Source organism: Vanrija pseudolonga, chromosome 3, assembly GCF_020906515.1.
Source record: "Vanrija pseudolonga chromosome 3, complete sequence".
NCBI classification, from domain to species: domain Eukaryota; kingdom Fungi; phylum Basidiomycota; class Tremellomycetes; order Trichosporonales; family Trichosporonaceae; genus Vanrija; species Vanrija pseudolonga.
The window spans coordinates 761,413-773,943 of record NC_085851.1 but is presented as its reverse complement, the minus strand read 5'-3'; the positions used below and the strand labels follow the sequence as shown (position 1 = coordinate 773,943).

The window sequence follows — 12,531 nt, the reverse complement described above, 5'->3', positions numbered from 1 at the left end:
TAGGCCGGTGAAGTGGTCACTCAACACCACCCGCCTAGCGGGGCGGTTCAAGCTCGTGGTCTCTGATCACAGGTCGGCGGTTCGAGCCGCATAGAATCCGGTCCTGAGGGGTCAGGCGACGGGTTCGGGGAGCAGGGTCGGTCTCCTTTTGGTGTGCGGGGGTGTACGCGGGTGTGGGGCGAGGAGGAGGCTGTGACGACGTCCATCTCATCAGAGGCCCCTCGCGCCGCCTGCTCTCTCCCAGTGCCAGTGTCATGCATGTGCTCCTTACAACGTAGTGTACCCCCCGTCCACGACTACATCGCTGCCCGTGAAGAAGCCCCACCCGCCCTGCTGGTCGCTAACGAGCAGCGCGACAAACTGGCCCAGGTCTGCCGCGCTGGCAAACTTGCCCACTGGCGTGCGGTAGGTCCACTCCTTGCTCCACTCTGCGAGCTTGGGGTCGCCAGAGGACACCATGTCGGTCGCGACGTAGCCTGGCGAGATGGTGTTGACGGTCACGCCGAGGTGGGCCCATTCCTCGGCCAGAGACTTGGACAGCATCGTGACCGCCGCCTTGGACGCGTTGTACGCGGCCTGCCGCTGCGGGCTCATGGCGACGAGTCCCGAAATCGACGACACGATGAGGATCTGCTTGCCGAGCTTGCGCGTGATGCTCTTGATGTCTGGCTGCGCAGCGCTCGGGTCGACGCCGATGGGCAGGTCGAGCCAGGAGCGCACGAGCGCGCGCGAGAGGTAGTACGGCCCGTAGGTGTTGACCTCGAAGAGGCGCTTGAAGTCGTCTGGAGTGTGAGTACAAGACACTGCAGCGGCGGCACAGTACGGCTTAGCGGCGGGTTACGTACCATCCGTCATAGCATGCGCGTCCTTCCACAGCGCGACGCCAGCGTTCGCAATCGCAATGTCGACCTTCTTGCCAAACGCCGCCTCGACGTCGGCCACCAGCCGGTCCGTGTCGGCCGAGTCGCTCGCCTCGGCCTTGAAAGTCTTGACGGTGATGCCAAACTCGTGCTCGAGGGCGGCAGCGACCTCGGAGCAGTCTTTCGACGTGTACGTCAGCGCGAGGGTGGCGCCGGCGGAAGCGAGGGCACGCGCGATCGCGTACCCGATCCCCCGGCCGCCGCCAGTGATGAGGATGAGCTTGGACGAGTAGTCGAGCGTGATGGGCATGGTGCTGGGGTATGCGTGCGTGCGGCTGTGATGCTGCCGAGGCATGCACAGTCTTATAGTGCGGCTGCGAGCATGCCTCGTCGTTGCGGCGAACGAGCGGAGGTTGCCCCGCCCCGGTCTCTCGGAGGTTTGCCCCGCCTCGGCAGTGTCTCATCCGACCGCCGCCAAACGTCCCAAACGTCCGAACGGCCCACGCGCCGCTCGTCGGGCCGACTATGGAGCGATGCGATTCAAGCAAGCGGGTCGACGCGCCGCTGACATGGCCGATGGTGGGGGTACATAAGCTTGCTCTTGCGGTCTCTCTCTCACGACAACGCAAGCAAGCAAGCAAGAACGCCCGCTCCCCCACCATGTGCCAGAACCACGGATCCAACGGCACCCCGGCCAACGGCGCCAGCCATGTCGCCAACCCCACCTTCTACGAGGCCCAGTACGACCCCTCCAAGATCCTCAAGCACGCCGACTTCAAGATCCTCCAGACTGGCGACGCTGCCCTCGACGACCCCAAGGCGAACATTGCCTGCGCGTACACCCCCGCCCATGAGGTGCTCATGATCAACAAGCCTGTGCCGGTTGCGCGCAAGGGCGAGGCGATCGTGCACGTCAAGGCGACGGGTATTTGTGGGTGAGTGTAACCCGCATGCTCCACGATCTGCTTCTGACACATGGCCCAGCTCCGATGTCCACTTCTGGAAGCACGGCCACATCGGCCCCATGGTAGTAACCGACGTCAACGGCGCGGGCCACGAGTCGGCGGGCGAGGTCATCGCGATCGGCGAGGGCGTGACCAACGTCGCTGTCGGTGACCGCGTCGCGATCGAGGCCGGCGTGCCCTGCGGCCAGGCCGACTGCTACGAGTGCCGTATCGGGCGGTACAATGCGTGCCCGCGCGTCGTCTTCTTCTCCACGCCGCCCTACCACGGCACGTTGACGCGGTACCACGCCCACCCGGCCGCATGGCTGCACAAGCTGCCCGACAACGTCAGCTTCGAGGAGGGCAGCGTGTGCGAGCCGCTCGCTGTCGCGCTGGCGGGCATTGACCGCGCCGGCCTGCGCCTCGGCGACGAGGTGCTCATCTGCGGTGCTGGCCCCATCGGCCTGGTTTCGCTCCTTGCTGCGCGCGCGGCGGGCGCCGCACCAATCGTCATCACCGACCTCTTCCAGTCTCGTCTCGACTTTGCGAAAACCCTCGTGCCCAACGTGCGCACGGTCAAGATTGAGCGTGGCTGGACGCCCGAGGAGACAGCGGCCAAGATCAAGGCCGCGGCCGCGACCCCCGGCGGCGCAGGCGTCAACGAGGGCGGCCTGCGCCTCGCGCTCGAGTGCACGGGTGTCGAGAGCTCGATCCGCACCGCCATCCACAGCATGCGTTTCGGCGGCAAGGTCTTCGTCATCGGCGTCGGCGGCGACGAGCAGTCGTACCCCTTCGGCCTGGTCGGCGCGCGTGAAATCGACCTCCAGTACCAGTACCGCTATGCCGAGCAGTACCCCAAGGCCATCCGCCTCGTGTCCGAGGGCCTCATCGACCTCAAGCCGCTTGTGACGCACCGCTTCCCGCTCAACAAGGCCGTCGAGGCGTTCCAGGTCGCTGCGGACCCGACGCAGGGCGCCATCAAGGTTCAGATTCAGGATTAGAGGGGTGGGGTTGATGGGACAATGTATGCACGTATTTGGGATCGATGGCGAGGAGGGGAGACCGACGAGCTGATCCAAGGAGTGCCAGCCAGCGATGAAGGCTCTCTCTCGTCCACCTTCCTCTGCTCACCCCGGCTTCAAGCGTCCTCGTGGGATTAGCTGCTCCGCAGTCCACACCTACAGGCCGTGTCTTGCGCTCACCCGTGTCTCTCCAATACCTCTGACAAGGGACAATGTCAGGAGCTACTCTCATGCCGACTGACTGACTGACTCCCTCGCGTGCAGTCAAGGCCCAACCACCCAAGGATAGAACAATCACGACTGCCATGCCAAGCGACACGACAAGACCGACGGCAACACGGCCGCTGACATCGAAACGTAAACAAACCAGTTATTGGAAAACTCCAGCTCAACTGTCGCAGTTGCTGATGCAACCTTCTGTGGCCGCAGCCGGGCCCCTGGCATTCGTTGCTATCAACACCAGGCGTCGGCAAGACGCAATCGACGTGCCGACCTCCGGGTGCAGAGTGAGGCGCACCTCCCGTGCCGACTGCTGAGGAGCATGCCGAGTGTCGAACCTGCCAAGACACCGACCGGTGCGAGCTCGTACCAAGCAGGGAGGAGATATGAAACTCGTGGCGATGGCGACAAGCGTGCGTGCCCAGGTAGCAACTGCTGCGGTGCGGCGGGTCACGTCGGCCCCCCTGCCGCCGGCAGCCGGTGCTCGTGATCGTCGACGACGGCGCCGAACATGTATCCAATGACCTAGCTGCGCCGAGACACGCCGCTGCTAAAAAGGGCTCGTCGTTGACATCACTGGCGCGACGATTGCGTGCTTGTGGCGTCACAGTTGGTGGGTCGTGCCTGTGCCGCCGCCTCTTTGCCGTGGCACGCAACTGATTCCTGGGCGACCTAGACTGTCTGTTTCACTTCCTCCTCAACCACCAGCCGACGGACACGCGCTCGCTCTGTAATTAAGCTAGGCACGACTAACACCCGCGACTGACATTGCTGGATCCTGACTTGCTGGGGCGGACGGACGTCGGCGCGCTGGCAAGCAGGCAGCCGAGGCCGTTGCTCTCCCGCCGCCCGGCTCGGCAAGCCCACCCACATGGGCAGCAAGCAGCGTATTTGACCGATTCTCGCTGCTAGCCGTGTGTGTCATGGCGTGCGGCCACGGGCCGAGTTGGCACTGTCCCCCTCCCACCCGCATCTATTTCGGTCGCTGGCCAATGATCCCAATCGCTTCTGGACGCTAACACGCGCATTGCGTGCTGCACGGCGGCGGGAGTCGTGATGGTGTGTCTCAGACCAGGAACATTGCACCATTGTCGTTGTAGCGTTGATGAGATAGTGACCGGCGGGGGATTTTAGCTGAGGCAGGCAGCTAAGAAAAGGCGCAGGCTTAAAGCTCGCACGACGGGGCACTGAGAGCCGGATAACACCCCCAGCCCCAGCCCCAGCCCCAGCCATGTCGTTCAACGACCAGACCTCGGGGGGCGACACGCTCATCGGGCGCGCGGCAGGCAACAACGTCTACGTGGCGACCTACCACACCGAGGAGCACGGGCATCCAGTCAACGTCCTCGAGAAGAACGGGCCTGCGGACCCCGACTCCGCTTCAGCGTCCGATAAGGACGTCGACCCCGACAAGGTGGACCACATCGCGGCCTCGCCCAGCCTGGACAAGGACCCAAAGGACACGATCATCGACGAGATCAACGAGGTGACGCCGGACCAGGCATTCAAGTTCAATGTCGACGGCGACCAGAGCCCGTTTCCCGAGGTCGCGGCGTGTGTGCCCGTCACCGACGACCCCTCGACGCTGGTCAACACGTTCCGCATGTGGTTCCTGTTGACCATCTTCGTCATCCTGTTTGCCGGCGTCAACCAGTTCTTCAGCATGCGCTACCCGTCCCTGACGATCGGGTACGTCGTTGCGCAGCTGCTCGTCTTCCCGATCGGCAAGGCGTGGGGGCTGTGGCTCCCCTCGTGGCGGATCGGCTTCGGCCGCTTCAGCTTTAATCTCAACCCGGGCAAGTTCACCGTCAAGGAGCACGCGACCATCGTGATCTGTATCTCGCTCACCGCGTCCACGGCGTACGGCATGGGCGCGCTCGTGTCCATCTGGTCGCCGGTGTACTGGAACCAGGGGCACTGGTCGACCGGCTTCGGGTTCCTGTTCCTCCTCACGTCGCAGATGCTCGGGTTCGGCCTCGTGGGCCTCGCGCGCAGGTGGATCGTGTACCCTGCCGCGCTTATCTGGCCCCAGGTCTTGTCCAGCTGTGTCCTCTTCCGCGCGCTGCACGAGGAGAAGGACACGGGCAGCGCCAACGGCTGGACGATCAGCCGATACCGCTTCTTCGCGTACGGCACCGCGCTGTCGTTTGCGTGGTTCTGGCTCCCGGACTACCTCTTCACTGCACTCTCGAGCTTCGCCTTCCTCACGTGGATCGCGCCGAACAACCAGAAGGTCAACACCATCTTCGGGATGAACTCGGGTCTTGGGCTCCTGCCAATCTCGTTTGACTGGACGGTCATCACGTACGCCGGCCAGCCGCTCACGACGCCATTCTACATCACGGCAAACTGCTTTGCCGTGGTCGTCATCTTCTACCTCTTCCTCTCGCCAATCCTCTACTACAAGAATGTGTGGTTCTCGGGCTACCTCCCGCTGCTGTCGTCTACGACGTTCGACAACACTGGCAAGACGTACAACGTTTCCAAGGTCCTGGTCCACGGAGGCATCGACTTCAACGTCACCGCCTACCAGGAGTACTCGCCCATGTACATTTCCATGTCGTACTCGCTGTCCTACGCTCTGTCGTTCGCCGCAGTAACCTCGGTCGTTGTCTACACGGTACTCTGGAACGGCAAGGACATTTGGGCCAGGTTCAAGGACTCGCGAGCCGGCGGCGAGGATGTCCACAAGCGACTCATGAACGAGTACGAAGACGTCCCTGACTGGTGGTACGCAGTCTTCACCGTCATAATCCTCGGCTTGGGCATCCTGACAATCCGCTACTGGCCCACGGAGCTCCCAGTGTGGGGCTTCCTCTTGTTCTGTTTCGGGATGTGTGTCATCCTCATTATCCCCGAAGGCCTTCTCGAGGGCACCACCAACCAACGTGTCTTTTTGAACATTATCACGGAGCTCATTGCCGGGTACATATGGCCTGGTAAACCGATTGCTAAGTAAGTTTGAGAGGCCAGGAAGGAAGAGGAAATGAAAAGGAGGAAGCGCCACCTCCGCCACACACTACCTTCCCTGCCACACTGGCCTTTCTTAACTTCCACTCCTCCTCCTCCTCCTCCTCCTCCTTCACCCCCGCATCGTTCCCAGAGCATCTGCTGACGTCTTTAACGTCTTATGGTCAAAACATACGGCTATAATAGCGTGAAGCACGGCCTCGACTTTGCCGCAGACCTCAAGCTCGGGCAGTACATGAAGATCCCTCCCCGTCTCCTCTTCTGGGCCCAAATCTACGCATCACTCTGGGCAACGGCGACCCAAGTGGGCGTCTTACGGTGGATGATGGGCAATATTAAGAACCTCTGCTCGCCCACGAACCCAGACAGGTTCACCTGCGCCGGTGCCAAGGTGGTATACAACGCATCCCTGATCTGGGGCACCATCGGGCCTCAGCGCATGTTCCAGCCCGGGCAGACGTACCACAACCTGCTCTACTTCTTCGTAAGCCCCCTGCCTAGCACCGCTGACCCCAGCTCATCGGCCCGGTGGTCACCGTCATCGTCTACCTCCTGTACCGTCGCTATCCCAAGTCATGGATCAAGTACATCAACCCGCCCATCTTCTTCAACGCGGCAGGCAACATCCCGCCCGCGAACACGACGCAGTACTCGCTCTGGTTCATCGTCGGCTTCCTGTTCAACTTCCTCATGCGTAAGCGCGCGTTCGCGTGGTGGAAGCGCTACAACTACCTCCTCCAGGCGGCGCTCGACTCGGGTGTGGCGCTCGCCACGATCATCATCTTCTTCGCCCTGTCCTACACCAACACGCATCTCAGCTGGTGGGGCAACAATGTCGGCAAGAACACTATGGACGCGAAGGGGACCCCGGCGTTCACGGTGCCGAAGGGCAGCCACTTTGGCCGTGGCGTGGGAGAGTTCTAGATAGGGTAGGAGTTATGCAAGTGTGATGGCGGACCTGCCCTGAGCCCTGGTCTGAGTAACCTTTGCTGCATTGTTTCCTTCTATCTGTACAACTCTGAGCCGCCGCGACTCTAAGCCGCCGCGGCGACAAGCTTGGGCTGGAGCGCCTCGAGGGTGTTACGGATCGTCTCGTCCTTGGCCACGTACTTGAAACCAAGCACACGCTCAGCCTTGGACCCGTCGTACCTGACGGCCTCGGCGTCGAGCTTCTCACGGACCGCCTTGTCGGGGTTGCCGGCCGTGTATCCCTTGATGTCGGGGAAGGCAGCCGCGGCGACAACGGCGACGTCGTTACCGAAGAAGGGCGTAGCCGACAGAATGAAGCGCTGACCGGCGGCCTCGGGCGTAGTGAGTGCACGCACGGACGCAAGCGCGACGTCGCGCACATCGACCGAGTTGTACGGCGCCGACACGAGCTCGGCCGCCGTCTTACCCGGCTTGACGTAGGGGAGGATGAGGCGCGGCGAGCCGGTGACCTCCTCGGTGGTGTTGTACTGCGTCGGCGGGCCGAGGATGAGGCTGGGGAGGATGGACACGGCGTCGAACGCGGGCTTCTTGTCCTCGATATAGTCCCAGAGCGCGCGCTCCGAGAGCGTCTTGGACGCCTGGTACTTGAGCCCGCCGGACGCCGCTGCGCCATTGGCACGCACGAGACGCACGCTCTCGTCGTTCCAGTACGACTCGTCAAAGACGCGCGGCCCGTCGGGCGTGGAGAAGGCGATCGCGGCGACGGATGAGATCTGGACAAAGCGTTCAATGTTGGGGTTGTGCCGCGCGAGCGAGTCGAGCAGGTTGGTCACGCCCCTCACGGCCGGGAGGACGATGTCGTCCGGGTCGCCCGTGTGCGTGAGGATCACGGGCGACGCGGCGTGCACGACGGCGTTGATGCCCACGACGGCGGCGTCAAAGGCGGCAGGCTGGCGTCAGTGGTGCAGGGCTTGGGTGCTCACCTCGATGATGTCCGCGACGACGGCGCCCTCGATGCTCGCCGCGTGCGACGGGAACAGCTGGCGCACATGCTCGACCTTGGCCTCGGAGCGCGCAGTCACGCGTACCTTGTACCCGGCCTCGAGGAGGGCCTTGACGATGTAGCTGGCGTCAGCGGGGCCATGGGCTACACTTACCCGCCAGCAAAGCCGGATGCGCCGGTGACGAGGACGAGGGAGCCGGGGGCAGCGATGGGCATGGTGAGTGGATGGGTGCTGTGATGCTTGGCTTGTCATCGTTGTCCTCGCCAGCTTATGAAGCTTGCATCGTGCCCACGCACGCCCCCGCCGTCGTTATCAGCACGCAAGCCGGCGCCACCTGATAACTAAGCAGGTGGTTGCGAGCGCCGTCGCCATCGCGCGTCGCGTCGTGTCGCGTCGCTTCTCGCCGAAGTGGGCCCCGGGGTCAGGCTCGGTTAGTCATCGCTGCGGTTGGCCCTCGGTGAGCGAGCATGCGAGCATCGCGTGGTCGTGCACTCGGCATGTGGTCCGGTCTGCTCTGCCCTCTGCATGCGACGTGTATGCACATGCTGTGCCAAGGTAGGTCGTGTGCTGCATGCAGAGTACAGCCGACCGACGGACGACTGCCCTCCGCTCTTACAAGTCCGCGATCGGACGTTCGGGCCGAGGGCGACTGCTCCTGGGGTGGATATATGCTCGACGCCGTGCGCCTTGTCGCCTCTTCTTCGCCCATCAGTCTCATAACCTTACACACGGCCACCTGGTTCGTCTCGTTCAGCGTGTCGTCGTGTTCGCGTTGGAGAATGGTTGAGACAACATGACAATGTCGATGTGGTGAGTACGAACAGTGAACGAGACGAGGTTGCGTAAACAACCCGGCTGACATCCCGCAGGTTACTACTACCAAATTGAATCCCCCCGCCTATGACTGCTAGGCAACCCCTCACCCACCCAGGCGCCCCACTCACCTAGGCTTCACCGAGACGAGGAGACGACCGCACGCACACGTTACGTGCTCGTCGACGTCCCGGCAATGGCTAGACGAGAACCGATGCTAAGCCCGGCCTGGGTGGCCTGCGGCGTGCCAAGTGCGGAGCGGAACAGGTCAAATGGTGATGTTGGTCTTCGGAACCTGATGGCCTGGCTGGGCTCTCTCGGCACACGCTCGGCGGGACAGACCCGCGTCGTACTCACAACAACAAGCACAATCTGCTCTGACAAACCCATAACACATCCTCACCCAGAATGCACGTGCATGGAGGGCACTCTGCGTGCAATGCAGACCCCAGCTGAACCAGTACAGGCTCGCACGACACGACAACATCCACACCACGATCGCTCCATCTGCCTTAAGAAGCCCTCACCTCCCGAAACGTCGGAGTGGGTCGGGTGGGTCCCGCACCATTCCCGGCGGTTTGGCGGCGCAAAGCGCGCGGCTGTAGGGCGGGAGTCGCAGGTTGCAGGCGGCACTTCCCACGTCGTAACGTCAACCCCTTGTGGCAAACACACCACTTGGCGGGTTACACGGGTCCGCCTCATACGCACAACACCAAGCTAGGCATCGCAACCCGGGTCACAACCCAGACCAGTCCACCGCGATACCGCCTAGCGCCACCGACATATCGGTCGGCGCGCACGACGAGAGGCAGGCGACAGTGGCGAGGCACCCCACCACATCCCCTGGCGCCAGAGATCGGCACCGAGCAGCTGCACGAACGGGAATCTCGTCTGCTGCTCGAGCACCTGCTTGCGCACGAACGGGAATGTCACCCCCACCCTTGCCCTCGTGCCCACGACCAGCCCCGCTCCGAGGCCCCGCGCCGCTGCGCCAGCCCCTCGTGCCCAGGTCCAAATCATAAATGCCGAGCGGCCGAGCGACCGCCAGACACGCCCATTGCATATGGATGCCACGCGCGAACGGGAAGAATCCGCCAGCATTGGACACCGAGAGTGCCTTGACCAATTCAGCGACGCGTCGAACGGGAAGAATGCCAGTGTATTGCCAAGCTCTGATATCGCGGACGGGAACTTTGAGCGTCGGCCCAGCGATAGCAACGTCGCCGAGAGCGCGACATGACGACAGGCACTGTAGCATCTCCGGGGTACATAAACACCACCAACTGCCCCGCAGAGCCCCGCTCACCACACAAGCACTCACTCACCATGGGTTCCTCTACCGACCAACACGACGAAGCATACCAGCTCGAGCATGTCGAGACGCCCGTTACCGTCAAGGCGTACCTCACCTGCGCGTTCGGCGCGTTTGGTGGCCTCTTCTTCGGCTACGACATGTAAGCTGCCCCGTATGGCACGCGAGCTGACAGCCAGTGGCTACATGTCCGGCGTCATGGGCATGACGTATGTGATCCAGCTGTACACTGGCAAGGCTGTGCCCGGCCCCAACGCCACCCAGGCCGAGAAGGACGGATTCGTCCTCCCCTCGGACATGAAGTCGCTCATCACTGGTATTCTCTCTGCCGGCACCTTCTTCGGTGAGCCGTCGTCGGCGTCGTCGCGTCGCCGCCACTCACACCCCAGGTGCCATCATCGCCGGTGACCTCGCTGACTTCTTTGGCCGTCGCACGACCATCATTGCCGGGTGCCTCATTTTCATTGTCGGCGTCGTCCTCCAGACTGCTTCGGCCGGATGGAAGCTGCTCGTTGCCGGTCGTCTGATTGCAGGCTTTGGTGTCGGCTTCGAATCCGCCATCGTCATTCTCTACCTCTCGGAGATCGCGCCGCGCAAGGTCCGCGGTGCCCTCGTCTCGGGCTACCAATTCTGCATCACGATCGGCATCCTCATCGCCTCGTGCGTCAACTACGCCACCCAGAACCGCATGGACACGGGCTCGTACCGCATCCCCATCGCCATCCAGTTCCTCTGGGCCCTCGTCCTCGGCGTCGGCCTCTTCTTCCTCCCCGAGTCGCCGCGTTTCTTCGTCAAGCGCGGCCAGCTTGAGCGCGCCGCCATCTCGCTCTCCCGTATCCGTGGCCAGCCCGAGGACTCGACCTACATCAAGGATGAGCTCAAGGAGATTGTCGCCAACGCCGAGTACGAGGCCAGCCTCGTCCCGACCGACAGCTACTGGTCGTCGTGGAAGGCGTGTTTCTCTGGTGGTCTCCGCCGCCCCAACTCCAACCTCCGCCTCACCATCCTCGGCACTGCGCTCCAGATGATGCAGCAGCTCACGGGTATCAACTTCATCTTCTACTTCGTAAGTCATCGCTCGCGATACCCCGCTGACGATCTAGGGAACCGTCTTCTTCCAGTCGCTCGGCACCATCTCGAACCCATTCCTCATCGGCCTCATCACGACCCTCGTCAACGTCTGCTCCACGCCCATCTCCTTCTGGCTCATTGAGCGCTTCGGTCGCCGCCCTCTCCTCATCTACGGCGCCATCGGCATGTTCCTGTGCGAGCTGGTCGTCGGCATCGCCGGCACCGTCAAGCCCAACGACACGACTGTCGCCTCGGCCCAGATTGCGTAGGTCACCCCATGCTGTGCCCCGCTAACCTCCAGATTCATCTGCATCTACATCTTCTTCTTCGCGTCGACGTGGGGCCCTGGTGCATGGGTCATCATCGGCGAGATCTTCCCCATCTCGATCCGCTCGCGCGGCGTCGGTCTCTCCACTGCCTCCAACTGGCTCTGGAACTGCATTATCGCCGTTATCACGCCCTACCTCGTCGACAAGGAGTGAGTTTGCACCGCTTGATTCAGCTGACATCCAGCCGCGGCAACCTCGGCTCCAAGGTCTTCTTCCTCTGGGGCGGTACTTGCTTCCTGTGCATCCTCTTCGCCTACTTCCTCATCTGGGAGACCAAGGGCCTCACACTCGAGCAGGTCGACCAGATGATGGAGGAGTGTGGCACCGCCCGCCGCTCCGTCGGCTGGAAGCCCTCGACCACATACGCCGCCAACTCGTACGTTGCGCACGATGCCAAGCCCAAGGTGGAGGAGCGCGAGTCGGTTTAGGCGGGTGGGGCTGTAGTTTTGGGATGTGTAGGAGAGATTTAGTTACTGTAGTGTGCTGGTTGATGGAAGTTCCAAGTGTGAGGTATTGAACGGTGGGCAACAGCTGAGACGATATGCATTCTACGGTGGCTAATCAATGACAATATGGACTCACCTAGGCGATGATTGAATCAAACTATCCTGCAGTTTCTGTAGGTCAGCCTGTGTTTTTACACAACAGCGGTGGTCCCCTCCGAAAACTACCAGGGGCAGTGGTGCCGTGCAGACGACTCCCATCTCGACCAGCGGACTTCAAGTGGTCTCTCCCGGAGGAGGGTTTGAGAGGTCCACGGAAAAGGCAGTACAAGCTCGTCATCGTGAGACGGGTCACTCAATGGGTCCCCTCATAGCAAGAAGAGCCAGAGCCACGCATGTCAACGGATAGATGCCAGAGTTCCCAGAGAGGATAGCCGTCCCACTAGAGCAAGTTCATCCACGCCTCACACCGTCACCCTGCCCAGAATCAGAATGCGAAAGAGTGAGGTACCTCGGACCATCTCATCAGAGGCCCGCACGGACAACAATGTTTCCATCCAGCTAAGCAGTCAGAGGAGAAGAGCCAAAGCCACGCATGTCAATGGGTACTCGTA

At 62.3% G+C, this 12,531-nt stretch overlaps 6 protein-coding genes across 6 annotated transcripts; 4 read left to right on the top strand and 2 right to left on the bottom strand.

Moving 5' to 3' along the window:
* Nucleotides 1-267: 267 nt before the first annotated feature.
* On the bottom strand, nt 268-1,170 carry SOU1 (Sorbose reductase SOU1; the record flags this gene model as incomplete). The annotated part of the gene is made up of 2 exons (XM_062770374.1): nt 268-782; nt 846-1,170. The coding sequence occupies 2 exons, from the start codon at nt 1,168-1,170 to the stop codon at nt 268-270; spliced, it is 840 nt and encodes a 279-aa protein (XP_062626358.1).
* Nucleotides 1,171-1,444: 274 nt separating this feature from the next.
* Nucleotides 1,445-2,805, top strand: lad1_1 (L-arabinitol 4-dehydrogenase; the record flags this gene model as incomplete). The annotated part of the gene is made up of 2 exons (XM_062770373.1): nt 1,445-1,795; nt 1,845-2,805. The coding sequence occupies exons 1-2, from the start codon at nt 1,521-1,523 to the stop codon at nt 2,803-2,805; spliced, it is 1,236 nt and encodes a 411-aa protein (XP_062626357.1). The 5' UTR covers nt 1,445-1,520.
* A 1,471-nt stretch (nt 2,806-4,276) lies between these two features.
* pgt1_2 (Glutathione transporter 1) lies at nt 4,277-6,004 on the top strand (the record flags this gene model as incomplete). The annotated part of the gene is made up of 1 exon (XM_062770372.1): nt 4,277-6,004. One exon carries the CDS (start codon nt 4,277-4,279, stop codon nt 6,002-6,004), a length of 1,728 nt encoding a protein of 575 aa, XP_062626356.1.
* Nucleotides 6,005-6,175: 171 nt separating this feature from the next.
* pgt1_1 (Glutathione transporter 1) lies at nt 6,176-6,939 on the top strand (the record flags this gene model as incomplete). The annotated part of the gene is made up of 2 exons (XM_062770371.1): nt 6,176-6,499; nt 6,532-6,939. 2 exons carry the CDS (start codon nt 6,176-6,178, stop codon nt 6,937-6,939), a joined length of 732 nt encoding a protein of 243 aa, XP_062626355.1.
* Nucleotides 6,940-7,049: 110 nt separating this feature from the next.
* Nucleotides 7,050-8,164, bottom strand: azaE_0 (Ketoreductase azaE; the record flags this gene model as incomplete). Its single annotated transcript, XM_062770370.1, has 3 exons — nt 7,050-7,895; nt 7,929-8,070; nt 8,103-8,164. 3 exons carry the CDS (start codon nt 8,162-8,164, stop codon nt 7,050-7,052), a joined length of 1,050 nt encoding a protein of 349 aa, XP_062626354.1.
* A 1,924-nt stretch (nt 8,165-10,088) lies between these two features.
* Nucleotides 10,089-11,902, top strand: ecdD_0 (Major facilitator-type transporter ecdD; the record flags this gene model as incomplete). Its single annotated transcript, XM_062770369.1, has 6 exons — nt 10,089-10,216; nt 10,254-10,417; nt 10,464-11,140; nt 11,178-11,410; nt 11,447-11,623; nt 11,659-11,902. The coding sequence occupies 6 exons, from the start codon at nt 10,089-10,091 to the stop codon at nt 11,900-11,902; spliced, it is 1,623 nt and encodes a 540-aa protein (XP_062626353.1).
* Nucleotides 11,903-12,531: the final 629 nt, after the last annotated feature.